Source organism: Fukomys damarensis, unplaced genomic scaffold (genome assembly GCF_012274545.1).
Source record: "Fukomys damarensis isolate Sample0158 unplaced genomic scaffold, DMR_v1.0_HiC HiC_scaffold_39, whole genome shotgun sequence".
Classification (NCBI taxonomy): domain Eukaryota; kingdom Metazoa; phylum Chordata; class Mammalia; order Rodentia; family Bathyergidae; genus Fukomys; species Fukomys damarensis.
This window is the reverse complement of record NW_022900951.1, coordinates 95,362,805-95,385,325: the sequence shown is the minus strand read 5'-3', so window position 1 is coordinate 95,385,325 and position 22,521 is coordinate 95,362,805. Positions and strand designations below refer to the sequence as shown.

At 33.0% G+C, this 22,521-nt stretch overlaps 1 protein-coding gene across 1 annotated transcript in view; it reads right to left on the bottom strand.

Moving 5' to 3' along the window:
• The window catches only part of Wdr44 (WD repeat domain 44), a 93,394-nt gene that overhangs the window by 29,580 nt on the left and 41,293 nt on the right, over positions 1-22,521 (bottom strand). The window contains 9 exon segments of the mRNA XM_033760296.1: positions 6,448-6,512; positions 8,042-8,180; positions 9,986-10,137; positions 10,863-10,969; positions 17,666-17,749; positions 18,512-18,648; positions 19,927-20,022; positions 21,466-21,581; positions 22,411-22,521. The exon segment at positions 22,411-22,521 is cut by the window's right edge and continues 49 nt beyond it. Coding sequence (XP_033616187.1) covers positions 6,448-6,512; positions 8,042-8,180; positions 9,986-10,137; positions 10,863-10,969; positions 17,666-17,749; positions 18,512-18,648; positions 19,927-20,022; positions 21,466-21,581; positions 22,411-22,521 — 1,007 coding nt within the window.

Genomic DNA, 22,521 nt, shown 5'->3' with positions numbered 1-22,521 from the left:
TGGGAAAAAATAAGAACCAAGGTATATTATATCATCATGTAAAGGTCCAAATTCCCAATAATGAATGTGATCATAATGTATACCTAAAATGTACCAATAAACTTAATATATTAAAAAATAAAATAAAATAAATGAATGTCTGGGAACATGAATCTTTTATCCCAATTTCATTATTTCTGTATTGTCATATAAGGATAGTTACTGGATCAAAAAGTTTAAACTTGAGACTTTTAAAGTAAGTTAAATTTAAATCTTTTTAGTTAGATCATTGAGCATATCACATTAATTCTTTATAATAAATTACTAAAGGTAGAATTATCAAGTAAAATGTTTCATGGTATTGAATTTTCCATTTGTAACTAGCATCATGCTGATACTCAAAATGTTTGACATTTTAGAGTATTTCATGTTTCAGACTTTCAGATTAGGGATGGTCAACCTGTTTGTTGACTACCTAAAAATGTCATTTTTAAAGTTGGCCTGTACTAAGAAATTGTAAGGCTTTTGACATTTATTAGATGTATTATATACCAGATACTGTGTTGGTTATTTGGGATATCAAAATGAGTAAGACAGATGTATCCTAGGGCCGGGGATTTAGCTTAGCGGTTCGGTGGCCTGCCTCGCAAGCGCAAGGACCTGAGTTCGATCCCCGGTACCAAAAAACAAAACAAAACAAAGACAGATGTATCCTCTTGTGGCCTACTGTCAGTACACAAACCAGAATGATTCTTTTAAAATGCCTGATTAGAATACATCATTCTCTGTTCAAAACCCCTTTATCACAGCAAATGTCAAAGTCCTTGCAATGGCCTATGTGTTTTGATTCTTCTATCTATAGCTCAGTGACTTCAACTGGCTCCAGTTATCCATGCCTGGCCACTGTTACTTGAATACACTACAACTCCTACCTTATAGCAGTTAGCAGTTGCATGCACTGCTCTATCTGGAATGATCTCTTCCAGACAGCCATATGATCACTTTCCTACCTTCTTTTGATTTGTTCAAATCACAACCGCTTGAAATTTTCCTTCCTTGCCATATTTTACTACTTTATCTGTTTTATTTTTCTCCATAAAATGTATTACCTCCTGCTATACACTTGCAAAAGAATGAAACTGGGCTCTTAGTTTATGCTCTTCATAAAAATAAACTCAAAATGGATTAAAGACATATAAAAGGCCTACAACTACAAAACCTCCTAGAAAAATAAGAAAACAAGCTTCTTGACAGTGGACTTACCAATGATTTCTTAGATAGGATACCAAAAGCAAAGGCAACAAAAGTAAAAATAGACAAATGCAATTATAGTAGCAGTCCTCCCTTATTCTTGGTTTTGCTTTCTGAAGTTTCAGTTATCAGCAGTTAACTGTAGTCCCAAAATATTAATATTTGCTTTGACTTGGTCAAGAGTAATTTATAGTATATTGTTAAAATTGCTGTTATAAATTGTTGCATTTTATTATTGTTAATTCCTTACTGTGCCTAATTTATAAATTAAAGTTTATTGTGGGCAAGGACATATAGGAAAAAACACAGTAGATATAGGGCTTGGTAACAGTAATGGTTTCAGGCATCCACTGGGTGTTACTGAATGTATCCTCCATGGACAAAGGAGGACTACTGTACATCAAACTAAAGATAAAAAGCTTTCTGTACAAAAGGTAAACAACTGTCCAAAAGGCAGCTATGGGAGGGAGAAAATATTTATAAACCAAATATTTGCTAAAAGTTAATATTCAAAATATATAAAGAACTCCTAAAACTAAAAATCAAAAAACCAAACCAGAACCAAACCAAATAATTCAGTTAAAAATGGGCAAAGGAACTGGACATTTTTCCAAAGACATACAAATGGTCAACAGGTCTATGAAAAGGCACTTACTCATCATCAGGAATCAAGAAGATCTGATCTGCAAAAACCATAATGATATGTCTCTTCATACCTGTTAAGATGGCTATTACAAAAAAGTTCTGGAAAGGATACGGAGGAAAAAACAAAACAAAAAAAAACAACCCTGTACATTGTTAGTGGGTATGTAAATTGGCATAGCCACTATGGAAAGCAGTATGGAGGTTCCTCAAAAATATTAAAACTAGAGCTACCATAAGACCCAGTAACTCCACTTTCTTGTATATAATATATACAAAGAAACTAAAGCCAGGATCTCAAAGAGATATCTGTATTCTCATATGCACTGCAGCATTATTTACAACAGCCAAGAAATGCAAGTAACTTAAATGTCTGTGGACAGATATGTGAATGGACTAAGAAGATATGGTAAGCGAAATAAGCTAGACAAAGAAGGACAATACTAATATCACTTGTACTGTATTGTGAATGTAGTCAAACTTATAGAAGCTAAGTGGGATGGTAGCTGCCAGGGCCCAAAGGGGGAAATGAGGCAATGTTCGTCAAAGGGTACAGTTTCAGTTAGATAAAATGAGAAAGTTCTATTATTCAGTATAATGAGTACAGTTAATGATGTATACTTAAAATGTGCTAGAGTGTTGATCTTATAAAACAGTAAGAGAGTAGGAGGAAATGTTTGGAGTTTATTGATAGGTTTATGGTATAGATTTTGGTGATAGGCTCATGGCAGTATATTTTATTTTTGAACTCATCAAACCGTATACTTTAAATATATATTACTTTTATAAGTCAATTGCATGCCAATAAAGAGGTTTAAAAATTATCTTCCAATATAAAATTTACTTATTTTATCTTCTTCCATTAGAATGTAAGCTTTGTAACAACAGGTAGTTTTGTCTCCTTTTTTCACTTGTTAAATCTGTAGTTCCTACAGTAGTAATTAGTACACAACAGGCACTCAATAAATATTTTCGGACTGAATGAAGAGAAAATCCCTGATCTTAAGATGCCAATGAGCGCAGCATAATAGTTAAGAGAGTACCGAACAGAGCTGTGTTCTAATTCTGATGTTGTATGTACAAACTATGTGAAACTGGTGATTTATTTGGTATTTCTAAGACTTCTTTTCTTCATCTGTAAAATGGAGGGATTAATAATACCAAGGCATAGTTTTATGCTACAAACCTACATTTCATAAAATTATCTCTCATTCCTTTATAGTTAACTCCTTTCACACAAGTTCCAGACTTAATGACCTATTCCCCAAATTTTAAGCAGCAGTTAAAAGCCATTAATATTTGTATTGCTATTCCACTAATTAAATACATAAATTTACTCAAGCATTGATTTCTAGGTAAAAAGCACATTTACAACTTCTACTATCAAAAAGAAATTTCACACAGAATATTAATATTTGCAGTCTAGTCCAATTATGAATTCTTAGAAACCAGGTGGTCTAAAAGTCTAGGCTACTGTTTGACATTGAGATTTACTTTAAAACTATCCTTACCAAGATAGTGTGATATTTATTAGTTAAGGATTGTTACATAAACTATACAAGAAAATGCTTAGAAATAGACCCATAAAATACAGTGAATTGATTTATTTTCGTAGTTCTGGGGATCCATTCCAGGGTGTTGGGCATGCCAGGTGGATTCTGTACCAGAGCAACCCCTGCCCTCAACCTCAATGAAATGATTTTTAGAAAAGTTCACATTCAATGGAGAATTGATATCCCTTTCAACAAGTGACATGCATACTAAAATCACAAGTAAATCCTACATGCTAGAATGGATAACAAAAATGTATGAAGACTATCAAGTACTGGCCAGATGTAGAGCAAATAGAATACTTAAATGTTGGGCTGAGGATTTAGCTCAGTGGTGCTGCCACCTGCCTTGCAAGCACAAGGTCCCGAGTTTGATCCCCAGTACGGGAGAAAAAAAAAAAAAAAGAATACTTAAATGTTGCTGGTGGGAATGCAAAATGGTACAGATACTTTGGAAAATATTTTAGCAGATTTTTTTACAAACATTCATATACCATATCTTTTTACCAGCAATCCAATTAGTAGGTATTTCTTTTTAGAGACTAGAATTTATATTCATGCAAAAACCTGTATATGAATGTTATATATAGCTGCTTTATTGCCAAAGCTGGATACCATCTAAATGTCTTTAAATCAGTGAATGAATAAATTTGTGGTATGTTTATAACACTAAATACTATTCAGGAATAAAAACTACTGTGATTAGTATATACTACAATTTGAATGAATCTCAAAAGCATTATTATAAATAAAAGAAACCTATCTCAAAATCTCTAAAAAGTACTTATTATATTCTTCCATTTATATGATATTTTGAAAAAGAGAAAACTAGGTTAACATAGAACAGAGCAATTGTTGCCAGTCTTCAGGGGTGGGAAAGATTGTGTGGCTAAAAACAATGTAGCATTGGGGCTGAGGTCCTGCGACTATTGTATAATTTGAATGCACAGTGGTTACATGAATTTATTCATAATGCTCATAGGATCGCACATACCAAAAAATCGTATACTGTAAATTAATATAAAGGATCGAAGAGTCTCTTTACATGTCAATGTGAAATGAATGCCTATTACAGAACAGTATATAAAATATATAATTATATATAACTAGTATGTAATATTTGTTATTCTACATATGCATAACACATCTTTGAAATAATCAATTTTTAAAAAGTAAAAACTAAAAATAAAAGTCTATGTTAAAGCCAACCTTCTTCTTTCTTACGGTTACTGAGCTACTTTTGGAAATCAACAGAAATAGCATAGGAGCCAGAACTATCCATCCATCTATCTATCTATCTATCTATCTATCTATCTATCTATCTATCTATCTATTTATTGAGACAGGGTCTTGCCATGTAGTTCAGATTGACCTTGAACATACTATGTAGCCCAGGCTGGCCTTGAACTCCTGTGATCCTCCTGCTTTAGCCTCCCAGGTACTGGGATTACAGGCATATGTCACACTGCCCAGCTATAATGGGTACTTTTATATATTATATTTTATATGGATGATGGGAAAACAAAAAGAGAAAATATTTCAAAAGACAAAAGATAATATCAGAAGGGAAAAATCACATACAAATCAGGAAAATAAACTCCATTGTACTTACACTGTGCCTCACCTAACCTAGAGCTAAGTTAAAAGATAATTCCAGATACCAAACTTTATTTCCATATGAAATAGACTTCTTTTAACTGTTCCCAAATAGAATAACAGAAGTGAAAGAAATCCTAAATGATCTTGTCCCTTAAACCAGACGTAAGATACTCAATTATTTTAGAAAAAAAATCACAATATACCAGAGTAGGACTGTTAAAATAAGCATAATAAAAAGTTGGTACAGGCAGTCCCTGTTTCTAAGATGTGGTAAGTAATATTAATATAAAATATGTGTGATGCACTATGAGAACACAAATGAGGAACAACTTTGCTTGCTGTAATCAGGGAAAATAATAGGAGAAAGTAAGATATTTGAGTTGAATCTTGAAGAATGAGTGGGGCTTTGCTCCGAAGAAAGGGACAGAAGGCAGCACATAACTGTCATTTTAGAACTTTGGGAGGCTGAGGCAGGAGAATCTCTTGGGAGTTCAAAGCCAGTTTTGGACTAACGTAGTGATAACCTATCTCAAAATAAAACAAAACAATCACAGCAACAACAAAAGAGGGGCAGAGAATTCATTGTGGATAAAGCAAACAGCATGTATACAATGTTTAGGATAAAAACTTATATCCAGCAGGTAAGTAGGCGCTAGGCAATTAGAACAAAGTTTAATAGGTAAAATAAGGCACTATTAGGATGGACTTTATTCTGGAGGTAATGAAGAGCTATCAGAAAATTTTAAACCACAAAATGGCATCTACTATTATTTTAAAATATCTAATATAAATTTGAGGGGAGGGGATTTGTTTCATTTAAATTTACAGTAGTTGTACGATATCTTGAGAAATATTGTCAATTACCTGGCAACCTTTAAATAGGAAATCTATTCAGTTACCAACTACAGATATTTTTCATTTAATGACCTACCTGGTTAACAAATGTTTTGACTTAGGCATGAGGTGCACGTTCAGACTTATGACCTGTCTTTTTTTGTACAGTTTTTATACATTTTGTTATCTTATTCATAGACCCTTGATTTTTTTTAGTGGAGTACACCTTGTTTATACAATATTGTAGTTTTATGCTGTTTTACATTACAGTACTGCAAACAAGAGTTACACAAATAAAAGCAATGTCATCATGTTGGAGTTTCCTTTAACCATTTCTTTGTTCTGAATATTGTAATGTACATATTATATACAAATCCTCATTTAGCGACCAAGTCAATTAACAACCTAGTTGCAGGAAAGGAACTCCGTGGTTAAATGAGGGTTGTATGTATAATAGACAAAACTTACTTCTAATGATTATATTTAATTTTAATTAAGTGCCATATACAACTATATTGTCTACTAAACAGAAAGGTACTTTATGGTAAACAAATAGTATTTCACAATAGTAACCATAAAATAATGAACATACCCCTGTATCTGTATCAGATTTTGATGAACTTAGACTTTCCTGAGAAGGTGACGGGGACACACGTCCTAAAAACAGCATAATAATTGTAAAAAGGCTTATTGTGTACACAAACCCACTCACCAAAAATATTCAGAAATTATACAGTAATTCCTAATAGTTATAGAACATGATATTATGGAAAATGCCTTTTCTAAACAAGTATAATCCTGTAAGCACCAAAATACTTGTTTGCATATTTTTTTGTGTGTTGCTAGGAATTGAACCCAAGGTCTCATACATGCCTAGGCAGGCATTCTGCCATTGAACTATACTCCCAGACCTATTTTTATCGTTTTAAAATAAAATTTTTATAAAATGGATCAACCAGTTCACTAATCAAAACACTGTTAAATTCTCAGTATTCATAACGAACACATCCTTATTCACAATAATAAGTAGCAAGGAGAACAATAAAGGGGCAAGAAAAGGTCTGGGTAGCATTACGTCTCAAGGGCCACTAAAATAGTTTTTTTGCTCTAAGAAGGACAATAAAAGGAGGAAAAAACAGTTAAGACTAAAAAACTCACATTATAGTAAACACAGTTTAAGTTTTTGTCAAACTCACCATCATTTTCAATTATGTGTTATAACATAAAACAAAAGTAAATTCATAGGGGTTTTCTGAAAACTGGAGGGCCTAGCTTGCCAATTCAGTGAGTCTCTCAAGACTTGTGTTCTTCTAACTGGTGTTCTGTATCCTATATTGTCAATTGTCATCCTGGCCACCTATATTCTCCTTGCTCCAAGTCCCTTAAAATGTTGTTTCCAGCCTTAGATAATTGAGAGAATAGTTTGTGGAGAAAATTGATTGCATGTTACACAACTACAAAGAAAAGAATCTCATAAACTTAAAGCTCCAATTTCCATCAATTTTATACTTTCCTGAAAACACCAAACCATAAATATTCTTACATAAGAATAATCAGTGTTTATACACACAATATTCTGAGGTTCTTTTCCACTTACTATTATTTCATATAACCCTTGATATACTGACAATTTGATTTTGCTTTGCAAGGGTGTTTCCCTAATCATTCTTTACTCATTGAGTATATTATTCTCATTCCTTTTCTAGTTGAACTAGATCTTTCACTTTAGCCTAGACAGAAAGGAAGATTATCAAAGGAAACCAAATGACTAAATGACTATGCACTACACTTGAAAAGAAATAAATCAAAAGCTTTGTGGTAATACTTTCCATTGGGTTTAGAGGCTTTTTGCTGTACACTTCTATCTTTTAAGTTTTAGCTATCATGCATAGTAGTGTTTACTGAAAATGACCACCAGATGTGGGTATTTAGGCTGAGTATCTCATCACATTTTGGAGTTCATTGGATTTAGGGACTATTTGCATAGACTTTAAAACATCCCTATCTAAAAATCCAGAACTTAAAATTCTTTTAAAAATTTAAAAATTTTTGAGCATCATACTGATGTTCAACAAAGTTTTAGATTAAAAGCTTTCTAGATGGTGGATTAAGGATGCTCAACCGGAATTATACCTAAATGTAAAAATTCCAAATTTCACTAGATTTTTAAATAAATAAAAAAATACCTTCAGTATTGTATTTCATTCGCATATTGTTGAAATAGTCAAATGCATTTTTTAAAGCCCATATTCTCACTACATTATCTTGTCCAGCTGAGGCAAGTAATCGGCCACAGTGAGAAAATTTCATGGTCCACACAGCTCCCTATAAAAACAAAAGGCTTAAAGGTATTATTTTGAAAAGTTTGGAGAGAGTAAACCAAAATTTAAAATTGTGCTAAACAATACATGCTAAGATAATGCTCACATTATTGGCACTGCTTATGGCCAAAAGTCCAATGGTATTATAATACCACAACGGGAGACTATAAGAAGACAGAATAAGATAGATGCAGTTTGCCACAGTTTAAACTAACAAGTTCAAGACCCCAAATCATGGCCACACATTAATGAAAATGGAAGTTTCAAGGTAGCCAGAAAACTTAATCAGAGAAGCACAAATCTTAGTGTGGGATTTCATTCCTCTAGCTGAGCATGAAGGGGAACAAAGAGTCCTTAGCATGACACTAGCAAGCCCTAACCAGTGCTGGGAAAGAATATGGACCACCTTTGGCATGACTCTCATGGCACTGGGCACTCAGAAGTAAGTATCAGAATAGTGTGGACTCATCCCACTTTGCTCCCTAGAAATAAGAATCACGAGATACTGAAACAATGGAGAAAATGTGTTGGGAGAGAGAATAAAGAGTAAATTCTATCATGACACACATCAGGTGTATCAAAAAAAATTATCCAAGTTAGAAGCAAGCTCACTTATTAAAGTAACATTCAGTTGTATAAAACTGAAGTACAGTTAGAAATCGTTATTCAGAGCCTACTACAAGATTTTATGTAAACAAGATATGAGGGAGTCTCACACAGAAGCAGAAAATTCATCAGGTTGCTTAATGAAAGTACTATAATCATGTATGTAGATTATAAGCACCAAAATTTAAATTCTAAACTGGCTGGCATCTAATGTTTATGGTTGCTTCCTTCTAGTTAAACCAACTTTTAGATTTAAAATCTGAACAGATCCACTATCAAGGGCACAGCCTCACTGCTGCTACTTTCCCTGTGTTCCTACATTTTCAGGGGACAACTGTAATACAATTCATGTATTTTCATCTATGTTGGTACATTTGAATTCTGACAAGAGAACACAAACTTCTACCTCTCTCCTTGTTTTACCTCTTACCTTAAAATATACTGGGCTTTTGAAATATTAGTTTAAATTATTAAAATATGGTAGGGAACATATTAACATTTTTCAATTATATTTAATTTTTCAAAGTGACGGATCACCCTATAACTTAACTGGTTCAGACTTTGGTAACTCTGCATAGCTTTCTCAACGACAGAGGCCTACAATTTAAGTACTTGATACCTCACTTCTTGAAAAATAGCTCAGAGATATATTCTATATTACCATTCGTCTTTTATGATTGAGATCTGTTCCCCAAAGCTCTTATGCGTTCAGAGATGGGGCTTTTAGAAGGTGACTGGATCACGGCAAGGCTATACTCATCAGTGGATTAATTAATCCACTAATGCTTTCCTAGCTGACTTGCTGTGAGCAAGTGGGGCCTGGTTGGATCTGGGTCATTGGGGGCGTGACCTGTATCTCCCTCCCTGGCTCTTCCTTGTCTCTCTGTTTCCTAGGCAGCATGGGTTGAATAGCTTTCATCTGCCATGCTCTTTAATCATAGTGATTCTGCTTTACAGCCCAATGACCAGGAACTGTAGCCATAAGCCAAAATAAACCTTTTCTCCTTTAAGTTATGGATTTTGGGTATTTTGTCCCAGCGATGAAAAATTTACTACAACGTTTTTGTATTCATTATATCATATTAATAGAAATTTATTCTTCTTGAGTCAGGCTAGGAAAAATACATGTTTAGGAGATCAGTTTTATAGAAGCTGATGTATTTCTCTCAAGAAAAACAGTTTGAATCCTGAAACACTACTTACCATATGTTCTCCACTAAGATCTTGCACCACTTTGATCTGATCAAAATCATAAGGTCCTTTAAAACCATGTGCTGCTTTGAATTTAACTGGTCTTGTATAGGGCATTCCTTCATCATCACTTGATGAAGGATCATCTTGATCAGTATGAAACACTAACGAGTAAAGCAACAGAAATTATTACCAGCTAATGTAGATATAGCTACTATCATATTTTCATATGTTTATGAAGAAAGTTCATTCGATGTAGAAATAAAATTTGTCTATTACTATATATCATATTAAGAGCATAGTCTTATGCCAGACTACCTGGGTTCAAATCAACTTCTGTTAGTCATTATCTGTGTGACCATGGGCAAATTACTCAAACTTTCTATGCCTCTGTTTTCTCATCTATAACATGAGGATTATGATGGTACTTACCATATAGAGGTTTTATAGGATAAAATGAATATAGGTAAAAATGCTTAGAACAGTGTCTGGGACAGAAAAAATAATATATAAGTACTCATTAGATTTTAAAAAAGAGTACAATAATGACAAAGGCACAGGAAATGAAGATCTATGTAAACTCAGAAAATTTACGTAATTTTGAAAATATTTATAAAAACTAATCACAAAACTAATTTATACCTGATTATTAAACCGTCAATACTTGTAGACTGTCACAATCAGAAAATATGTACAAATTCACATGTCAGACATATAAATTCATTTTTGTACTCATAAAATTAAACAAATTATGATTTACTAAAACACTAAGATAGTAGCTATAAAGGCATAAGTTAATAAAATAGAATGTTTCTTATGAACTATAGGCTAAATTTAGATAATAATAAATTTATTGAATATTCAGTTAAAGTGTTTTTATTTTATTTACCTTCATCTCTTACACTTTTAACTTTATTTATAGCACGTTCACCATATTCCTCAGCAAGGTGCTTTGCTCTCTTCACTGATTTTCCAAGGAACTTCTTTAACTGAGTCCTTAACAAAAACATTTTAAAATTGTATTAACAGTTAAAGCTTAATAATTCACATATAAACTAAATTTTAAAGGATCTGATTGGGAAAGTATATTATTTAGGAAGAACCTTTTTTTACATAAATAGTAAGTGCTTGAAACCTAAATCCCTTGTCCCATGGAATAAATATATTCCAGTTAGTTTGCTAAAGAAGGACATATAGGCAGTTTCTCTAGATTCACAGTATCATATATTCTAGAAATCAGCTTTCAGCGGTGATTATTGCACTAACTGACTAGTAGGAGACAGATGGGGAGAAGAGAGTTTAAAGTTTACACACCAAGGCTCCTAGCCTGATTTGGAGAGGATGGGGTGAGGCCATGAATATGCAGAGAGAATCAGTTTGAGAATACTGCTTTAGAGAGTAGTTCTTAAAAACAAACAATAAACAATAAACAATAAGGTAAAAAGGATTTACTTTGGAGTTTGGGTTTTTTCTTTTCCTTTTAATTTTTTTATTTTTCCCCTTTTTCCTTTATTTTGTTGTTTTTTGTTTAATTTTACTGCTTAGGATCCTTTATCTCACCTTTCTCTCCTGATCTTTTACTTATTTTTCAAATTTTACTTCTTTTATTCTCATTCCCCATGCTATCTTTATTATTATAACCATTAAGATTTATTAGTCTTTAGTTAACTCTCTAATATTATTGTTGAATTATTTTCTATTGTCAGTGGAGGTATAGTTCTTGCATTTAGTAGTCACTATTTGCTTTATCTTTGTAATTACAGGGTACATTACTGGTTCTTATGGTATGTCAATATCCAGTTTGTCTTTACTTCTACTATTGTTGCTAATTTTGTTGCTACTGCCAAGGTGGCATAGTTGTTGCTATTAATTAGTTTTCACTGCATTCTAATACCTGCATTACCTTTGTGTCATTAACAATACTGTGGTCCATTTCCAGAGAACTGAGTGCTGGGCCAATTATTGAGCATCCTCCCTTCCCAAATTAATGGAGGGGGTTGGAAGTTGGGACAGAGGCAAAGGCCTACAACTTAGCCGTGCCCAGTGTTTCAGTGAAAGGTATATCACTGTGCCTGCACACATAAATACACACACCAATAAAAAGATGAGAGGACAAGGTAAGAAAACGCCTCCAACAAAACCCCAACTCCACTGAAGCTGGTCCACAGGAAAAGGGGATGAAATAAAAAGTAATACTGCTAAATTACTTGAATGATAAAAGAAGAGATAAATAATAGATCAATAAGGTGCTCAGGGAGCTCAGAGAAGATATAACCAGACAGATAATATACTAAAAAACAAAATAATCCGTGAGTTTATAGAAGACACTACTAAAAAGCTAGCTGAGCTAAATGATACAAAACATGAATGACTAGTTTAGCAAGAAATTGGAGTCCGTGAAAAGATACCAAACACAGAACCAGAAGATTTAAAAACTCTATTTATTGAAAATACTGTATGGGTAACAGAAGTGGCCTATGTAAGGACAGAGTATCAAAACTTGAAGACAGGACTGATGCCAGTGACCACATACTTAGAAACACCTTTAAAAACAATTGAGATAATATGAAAAATGGATCCAAAGACTGCTACATGATACAAAGAGGAATAATTAAACATGAATTAGAATTAGTGAAAATTCTAATGGCACAATAGAATAAAAACCTGTTTACAGAAATAATAGGAGAAATCTTTTGCATATGTGGAAAGGATTTAACATACAAGTAAGTGAGGCATATAGAACCCCAAATACCCAAAGCCAGAAAAGACCCTCTCCATAACAAATTACAGTCAAAATCCCAGAAGTCCAACACAAGAACCAAATCTTCAAAGCTGTTAGAGAAAAATATTAGGTAAATCTCTTATAAAGGTATACCCATTGGAATTATAAGGGACTTTTCTATGTGAACCTTAAAAGTTCAGCGGAGTTTGAAGTGCTTCAAGCCCTAAAAGAAAACCACTTCCAACTGGAACTTCCTGAAATAGTATTTTTCAAAATTGATGGCGAAATAAGATCTTTCCACCACAAAGAGCACTTTAAGAAAAACACGACCAAAAAACAAGTATTTCAAAAAATTCTAAAGGATAGCCTAGACAAAAAAGCCGACGATACCAAAATGTCTAGTAGAATCAATACACAAGGCAGCGTGAGCAGTTAAGGAGAATAAGTAGAAGGGAAAAAAAGGGAATCAGCAACAGGAAAATAATGCATTGAAAAGAACAAGTTAGTATCTTTCAGTAATACTTCTCAATGTCAGTGATTCCAACTCACCAATCAAAAGACAGATTGGTAGGATGGATCAAAAGACAAAACCGAACAGCATGCTTTATCAAAGAAACACTTAAATACAAAAAAAAATTTCATAGATTAAAAATCAAAGGCTGAAATAACAATATGCTATACAAGGGGAACCCTAAAACGAGGAGTAGCAATGCTATTATCAGACAAAGTAAAGCTCAAACTAAACCTGAGCAGAAGTGGCAAAGTAGATCACTACTACATACTGCATAACAAAACAACTCAACAGGAAAACATAAAAGTGATAAACATGTATGTGTGGAAAAAGCGCACACCCAATTCATAAGACAAACACTATTCAATATAAAAATCACATAAACATCAACACAATTATAACCTCAGTATTCTATAGCCACAAAAAGGCATATCAACTAGACAAAAAAAAAGAAAGAAAGAAAGAAACGGGGGGGGGGGAATATCAGTGTAGAAAAAAATCCTGGAACAAATGGACTCAATAGAAACCTACCGAATATTAGGAGAAGAAAGAGAAGGGGGGGGGGGGAATATCAGTGTAGAAACAAATCCTGGAACAAATGGACTCAATAGATACCTACCGAATATTCCATCTGTGAACAGAATACACATTCTTCTCAGGAGAACACAGAACGTTCTCCAAAGTAGACCACCTACTACTCCATAAAGCATGCTTATGTAAATGTAAAAGAATCAAAATAATTTCATGAATATTATCAGGTCATAGTGCAATGAAGCTAGAAATCAAGGGCAAAAGAAACCAGAGAAAATATGCAAGCACAAGGAAATTAAACAATATACTCTTCAATATTTAATAGGTCACTGAAGAAATCATGGAAGAAATTAGCTCCTAGAATCAAATGATAATGCCAGTATAAGATACTAAAACTTACAAGACATAATGAATGCAGTCATAAAAGGGAAATTAAAGCTGTAAGTGCTGACATCAGAAAAATAGTTGAGTCCAAAAAAAAAAAAAAAAAACAATGACATACCTTAAGTTCCTAGACAAACAAGAACAGTGCAAATCTAAAGGCAGTACAAGGAAGGAAATTGTAGCGATCAGAGCAAATATTAATGAAATCGAGACTAAAAAAATAATGCAAATAATCAATGAAACAAAGAACTGGTTCTTCACAAAAAAAACAGACAAACCATTTCCCAATCTTACCAAACAAGAAAAGAAAGATCCACTCCAATGCAAATATAAATTAAAACGATATCACAAAGACACTGCCATAATCCAGATTATCAGTAACTACTTTGAAAATGTGAATTCCAAAATATTGAAAAATCCAGAAGAAATGGATATTTCTAGATACATATACACTACCAAAACTGAACCAAAAAGATGTCCATACTCTGAATAATCCAATTAACAGTCAATGAAACTGAAGCAGTTATTAAAAACAAAGGAAGACCACCAACTAAAATAAGTTCAGGGCCAGATGCATCCACAGCTGGGTTCTATAAGAATTTCAGGAAACATCTAAGGCCAATATCCCTCAAACTCTTTAAAGAAGTTGAGAGGAAAGGAGTACTCCCAAAGTCATTCCTGGAAGCTACCATTAATCTGATTCCAAAACCAAACAAGGAACCAAATAAAAAAGAAAACTACAGTCCAATTTCTTTAATGAACATAGATGCAAAAGTCTTCAAAAAGATATTGGCAAAGTGCAATAAATCATCAAAAAGATCATACATCAAGTAGAATTCATCCTAGGGATGCAGAGATAGTTCAACATATGCAAATGAAATGTAATACATCACACAAATATGAAAAAAAATCACATGATTGTTTCAACTGATTCATTAGGTACTCCCAAACAACATAAGTATGCACTTCAAGTTTCTATTCATAGGATTTATTTCTTGATTTTTTTCAATGATGCTAGCTTCAAATTTCATATTTTAAGAGTATAAGAAACCAAGCAAAATACATATTTAAAACCAAAAAAATGTATAAGTCAACTGCACAGTTCTATCAATTCATGAGATCTCAAGATGTTACAGATAGTATATTTAAAACTGTGCTGAATTTTTATATGTATATATTATGCTCACTGCTATAGTGGTTAGAATAGGTAAGAGACAGAAAAAAATTCCTTAATAGAATGGCTTAAAAAGTATTAAACATAATAAAATGAACGAGGCAAATTACAGTTCTTTAAATGTCAAGCTCTTAGTCACCTAAAGGCCTTTGCACACATGGTTATTTATAACGGGAACACCTCTCCCATGGCTAATTGTCTATTCACTTTTTAAAACTCAGATCAAATACCTCTCTAAAGAGACCAGTTTTCTTGTTGTATATGCCCCAAACATTCCATTCTTTTTATAGTAATCACTACAAATGTACCAAGATTCATCTGTATAATTACATGTTTAGTGTCTATCTGTCCCACTACCTGGAAGCTCTATAAGGACAGAGACTAGAATTGTCTTTTTAAATGTTGTACACCCAGCATCTAACATCTATGTCTGGCACATAGAAAGACTGTAATATATTTACAGTACTATTGGTGCTGATATGAAGATTTTTCCAAAGCATAAATATCATATGGTTTCTCATATAAGAGAAAATATAAATAAATTAAAGAGCAAAATAAAATGTAGGCAATAGGAAACAGAGAAATAGATTTATTTTTTTTGCAAATGATTAGGGAACCAAGAGATGGGAGGGAAGGGAAGGAAAAGGGACATAAAAAGAATTAAGATATGTTATGTACACGTACCAACTCCCCACAATGAATGTAATCATTATGTACTACAATCATGTACTAATAAAAAGATTACAAAAAGTGAAACAATAATTCCAGTTTTGTGAGAAAAAATGTGTGGATAATAAATCAAACTATTACATAATTATTTCTGGGAGTGAGATTATAAGAAACTTTCATATTCTGTTTTACACATTTCTGTTATTACCTTTGATAATCAAAAAAGCAGATTATAAAACCATTTTCTAAACCCAAATATAAGGTCTCTATAACCTATTACTCTGAACATTTACTTTTTTACTTTAAAAGCCAAGAAATTGTTTCAATCAATTTAGATGCGATTATTTCTAAAACATACACTTACATGCTGTGTTAAAGGGCAGTTAATGTTTGATCAGTTTCTCTCTTTGATGTACAGGGTCACTGTTATCATTTTTTCTATTCTTTAATACAAGCTGGGACTTGAAAGCAGTTTGTAGCTGGGCCATATTACTGGTTTCCTAACAGTCTCCGAGGCCCATGGGAAGGATCGAGGGAAACCAGAATCCTGGGCTAATCTCTTCTGTCTGTCAGCTGCCTCACCATTTTACCTCAGCTTTTGGTGCAAATATGATTATGGTCTATGTTTGTCACAGCATGAGAAAATGCTGCTGTACAGACAGCTGTATGACACAGTCTTTTTATCATTTTTTGACTGATGTCTTCAAATAAAAATATGACCTGATATTCTTGTGTTGACTTAAATGATGTCACAGTTTGCTGCTTCTATTTTGCTATGATCTCAGAAACTAGATGACCAGTTTTTTTTATAAAAGTGCAACATACTGTTGACTGAAGTATAATGGCTGAATAACCCGAGGAGCTTTTCTCTTAGAAAAATGTGCTTTAGTGCATGGACTCTCAGACAGCTCTCCTGGATATTTATTCATCAATCTCCTGTATAATTCCTATTATCAGGTTCATGATAGTTGCCACGGCTAGAAAGACAAATTCTAGAAATCTGAGGTTTTAGCACATACCTGCATTGTGGGTACATCATTTCTAAAAATTCTTGGTGCTTCCTTTGATACACATTAGGAAAATATATCAGATTGAAGTGGAGAATTCAACTTTGGACTCTAGATTGAATTACTGGAAATTTAATGACCTGTGTATAGTAAGTACAATCCGTATGCATTCCGTATGCACTCCACATTGTGGAGCAAATAGAAGGATGGTAAGATGAAAATCCTTTTGCAATGTATGGTTTAGTTTGCTTTTTAAATAAGAAATAGTTTAATATATGATAAAGGGGAAAAAGTAAGTTTTATGGACTATAAGTATCACATAAATTGAGAAAGGAAAATTTGCTATGAATTAGAGTAGTCAGGAAGAATCTTAAGATAGTTGAGTTTAGCAAGATAAATAGGATTTGCAGAGATGAGGAGAAAAAGGAAAGACAACTTCAAGGATAATCTTTTTCTTCAGTAATACTTCAGATACCTAACACCATAAAAATAATACAGGGATAACTTAAAACATATAGGTTATTTATTGCACGTCAGATGCTTTAAAACTGGCTATTAACACTATCAATTGGGGGCAAGGTGTGGTGGTGGTGAAGAGACATAAACTAGATAGAGCACAGATTTAAAACAGTATGACAGTTCTCATATTTTCCTAATAAATGCTTAAAATGCAAAGTGATGTACTGTAACTCACGTTTTCTGTTTTAACCTTCCACCATCAGTATCTGTTGATTGAGACTGTAACTTCTCTTCATCATCTGACTGTGTTGCATCAGTACTATAAAAAGGGGAAATTGTTTTAAAAGAGACCATTTCTCCTATACTTTTCAAAAATCTCCCAACACTTATTATATAATCAACATCAGAATAAGAACAAACTATAGTAATAATCTTTAAATGATTTTAGCTTAAATGATGATCCTGAGAATAAAACAGCTTTAGAGAATAAAGAATAAACTTTAAGGAAGGGCAGCACACACAATTTAAGTGAATGCATTTTTGTAACTTATGAAAAAACTAATACAAATAAGACATTTTGCTGGGAAAAAAATGTGCTACCTAGAAATGTTAAAAAATAACTAGCAAATATCTTGTTTCCTACTCACCACATACATCATGTATTATATTTAATAAAGAAGCTCTTGCTTTTCTAGAAATTTCTCCTTAAACCTACATACATTTAATAAAGTCAATCACTTCACTTTAAAGCTATTTTCTGGCCCTAAAAACCAGTAGAAGCACTTATAAAAGCAAGGTTTCAGAAGACTGGGTGTTCATCCCACATGGCTTTTTAGCTTCAGTATGTTTTTATACAGTTCATAGTATAATATAAATCATTTTAAAAAGATAACTGAATATTCTATGGCTTAGGATTTATACTTTTTCTCTGAGTAATTGTACAATTGTAAAAAGAGAACAAAATTAAAGAGTACATACATTAACTATTTTAATTCCAGATCCAAATTAGGGACTGTTGTAGCTCACAGAGAAATCTTTACTACTTGGAAATACTATAAATGATAACAACATTAGACCATACCTTACATATTCCTTTGTTCTTCTCATGATGTGTAGAGTGAGAGGATTAATACCTGTTGGCAGTTTCTCTTCAGCAAGACTTAAAGGTATCTCTTCTCCAGTATCAAGGTTCTTAATCATTACACTGGCTAAAATTTCCTAAGGTAAAAATAACACCAAGATAATTATCTTTTTGAATTTACAACATCCTCAAAAAATTAAGGGCTTTCTAGATACTGTCCATTTAATATTGCACACAGAAATTTTAACATTTTTATTGAGATATAATTCATATACCACAACAACACACTTACTTAATGAATATGATTCAATGCCTTTTAAATATATTCAGAGATGTGCAACCATTACCAGTAAATGAGAACATTTTTATCATTTCAAAAGGAAACCTCCAACCCATTAGCAGTTACACCTCATTTCCCTCTCCTTCAGGCCCCAGGCAATTACTAATGTACTTTCAGTTTCTATGGATTTGCCCTTTTCAGACATTTCATATAAATTCAGTCATAAAATATGTAGACTTTTGTGTCTGGATTCTTTCACTTAGCATGCTGTCTTCAAGAATCATCCCTGTTGTAGAATATATTAATACTTCATTCCCTTTAACTGATGAATGGACTGTACACCCATTCATTAGTGATGTATACTTGGGTTGTTTCCACTTTGGACAATGATGAACAATGGTGGTATGGATATCTGTACATTTTTTGTGCACGTGTTTTTATTTTGCTTTGGTATATGCACAGGAATGGAGTTACTGGGTAAGGGTAATGTTATGCACAACATTTCAAGGAACTGGCAAACTATTTTCCAAAGTACAGTAATTTTTAAAAATACCTTGCTTCAAAACTTCTGAGTAAATTGGCCAATGCATGCATATTTATTCCATTATATGACTGTGTGAAAGGGCAAGTTTAAGAGTTACAAAATGCAACATATATATAAAAATAAAAAATAAAGATAATGTGCAATTTTCTTTAATATGATTTTTTGACCTAGCAGTAATTTATTATATATTTCAAAATAATCAGGAGTAAAAACAAACAAACAAACAAACAAACAAAAAACCAGGAGTCCATAGGGTCCTAACATAAAAAATGATAAATGTTTAAAAGGACAGAAATGCCAACCATCTGATTTGATCATTATACACTGTATACAGCTAACAGATCATTATACTATAACTCAAATATAAATAAATACTAAATGTCAATTATAAAGAAAGTATTGAATTGTGGTAAACTATACATAACACAGAATTTACCATTCTAACTATATTTAACTGTATATGTCAGGTTCATGAATTATATACACATTGCTGTGCCATCATCACCACCATCAATCGCCAGAACTTTATCATCTTACACTATAATTGTATATTTCACATTTTTAAGAACAACAATAAATATCAAATTCTACCTCATCAGTAAGTTCTCTCCCAGAGTTGGATCTAGGTCTCTGAGGGCCCAACACTTCACCTGCTATCGTCTGTCCATCTGGTGCTTTTCCATTTTCCTGAAATTATAATTTTATAAGTAGAAAGTAGAGAGTTAATTTCTATAAATTTCAATTATTCATTACCACACACAAAGAATTCCATAATTAAGATAATGAAGGCTACTTAAAAATTTAAATGGAACATTCCATCTCAGTCCTTTATTATTTCTAGCATGCTGAAAAACATTAGATGCCAAAACTACTGCTACCTGTGAAATAATGCCTTAATAGTCTTAAAAATAAATAAGCACTTTATTTGAACCTGGCCAAAAACCAGCTCTTTACTAAGATTGCTAATTTGGGCTGCACACAGTTATCTCCAAGACAGGGGTTGGAAACTTTTTCTGTAAAGAGCCAGATAGTATTTTTTAAGCTTTTTGGTTCACATACAGTTTCTGTTGCATATTTTTCCACTGTTTTTTTTTTAATCCTTTAAAAACACAAAGGCTACTTTCAGCTTAAAAAATGTAGAAGACTTCTGCAAAAGGGAAGGGGTCCAAGGGATAGAGGCTGGAAGAAAAAAGAGAGGGAATGGGAAATAAAAAGAATTAAGATGTGTTGTGACATGTACCAACTCCTCATGATGGACGTAATCATTCCATCCTGCAAATGTGTACTAATATAAATAAAAACAAAAAATAACTGTCAAAAAAATGTAAAGACCGAATTTTGCTTAGAAAAATAGGCTGCTGCTGACTTATACTCTAAAACTATAAGAAAACTATTCTGTCATATCTCCCAGTTGGCTACTTGTCCCACCTTAGCTATCGAGATAGCTGAGTCCCAGAAGTAACCCTAAGTCTGAGAATTTGGCTATAGTAAAATTCATATTATCTGTCTTTTTCTATAGCCTACTGCCTAGTAAATGAAATTTTTTATGATTAGAAAAAGGAAATTATAAAACTCCCCCCAAGTTATTTTTTTGGTATTTTGAGACAGGGTCTCACTATGTAGTTGAGACTGACCTGGAACTCACTATGTAACCCAGGCCGGTCTCGAACTCACAGCGATCCTCCTGCCTCAGCCTCCCAAGTGCTGGGATTACAGGCGTGCGCCACCACGCCCGGCCAAAAACTCCCCAAATTTTAATCACTATAAGTTCAGCAAATGAAGAGTAACTTGTTGTTTATTACTATCAACATTATAAACAGCAGCATCTGTTAGTTTTTTAATATCTGTTACCTTCCATAAATATTTTAGCTCATTTTATCCTTACAAAAAACCTTCAAAGAAGGTATTTTTCTCATTTTATCAGCAGAGAAACAAAGACTCGGATGCTAAATAGCTTGCTAGGTTCACTAAACTAGATACTAACAGAGCTAGAAAAGGGAAGTTAGGAGTCCAGGTATAGGATATGAAAATACATGGCTTACAGAAAAAAGAGGATTCAATAACCAACAAATCAGCCATTTATACAAAGTGTGATAAAGTCTGTATTGAATATAACAGTAATTTACCAACCTGAGCAGTAACTATTTTATCTCCACTGGTAGCACTTGCCAAATCAAGAGAAGGCTGAGAATCTCTGACTGTACTCTCTGAAGCCATGTCTGTAGTTAGGAGAGAATCTGATGGTACTGCAATGATAACAAGAACAACCAGTGTTTCTATCAGATCTTACGCATACCTTAAAGGTGTTTTCACTTTGATTCTTACAAGTCTGTGAAGAAACTGGCTTTATTACTCTTTTTTCTATATGAGGAAATCATGGGTCAAATGAGTCATTTAACTTCCTTAAGAATACACAGTGGTAGCCAAACAGTGCTATACATACCTATAGTTCTAGCACCGTGGAGGCTAAGGTGGGAGAAATGCTTGACTCTAGGAATTTAAAACCAGCCTAAGCAACACAGTGAGACCATGTCTCTAACAAAATCAGAAAGAAAAAGACTACCCAGTTTCATAGATTCAGAGATGCAGGATTGAATTCAGACCTAACTCTCCAAATCCTGTGTCCTTTTCACCAAGCTATATTCTTTCTCAGATGGTAATCTGAAAGAATGGAGTCTCCCGAAATGTTCAATAATAGTAATATAACATCCATGTAAAATTTTTCACTTTTTGTCTATTTCTAAAGAAATAATTTTTACAACTCAGTCACTAACATCTATGCTATATAGCACAAACTGAAATAAAAGTGGAAAGTAAAACAATTTCAATTTCCAAATCTTCCCACCAAAATATTTATATTTTAATTAATATGGAGTCTCCCGAAATGTTCAATAATAGTAATATAACATCCATGTAAAATTTTTCACTTTTTGTCTATTTCTAAAGAAATAATTTTTACAACTCAGTCACTAACATCTATGCTATATAGCACAAACTGAAATAAAAGTGGAAAGTAAAACAATTTCAATTTCCAAATCTTCCCACCAAAATATTTATATTTTAATTAATATTTGCCGTCTATATCAGGTACTTTAAGAGCCTCAAATTCCAATTCACTTTTCTTTTTTCTTGGTGGCGGAGCAGGTCGTGATGGAGGTGGAGGTCGAGGGGGTGGGAAATTAGCTG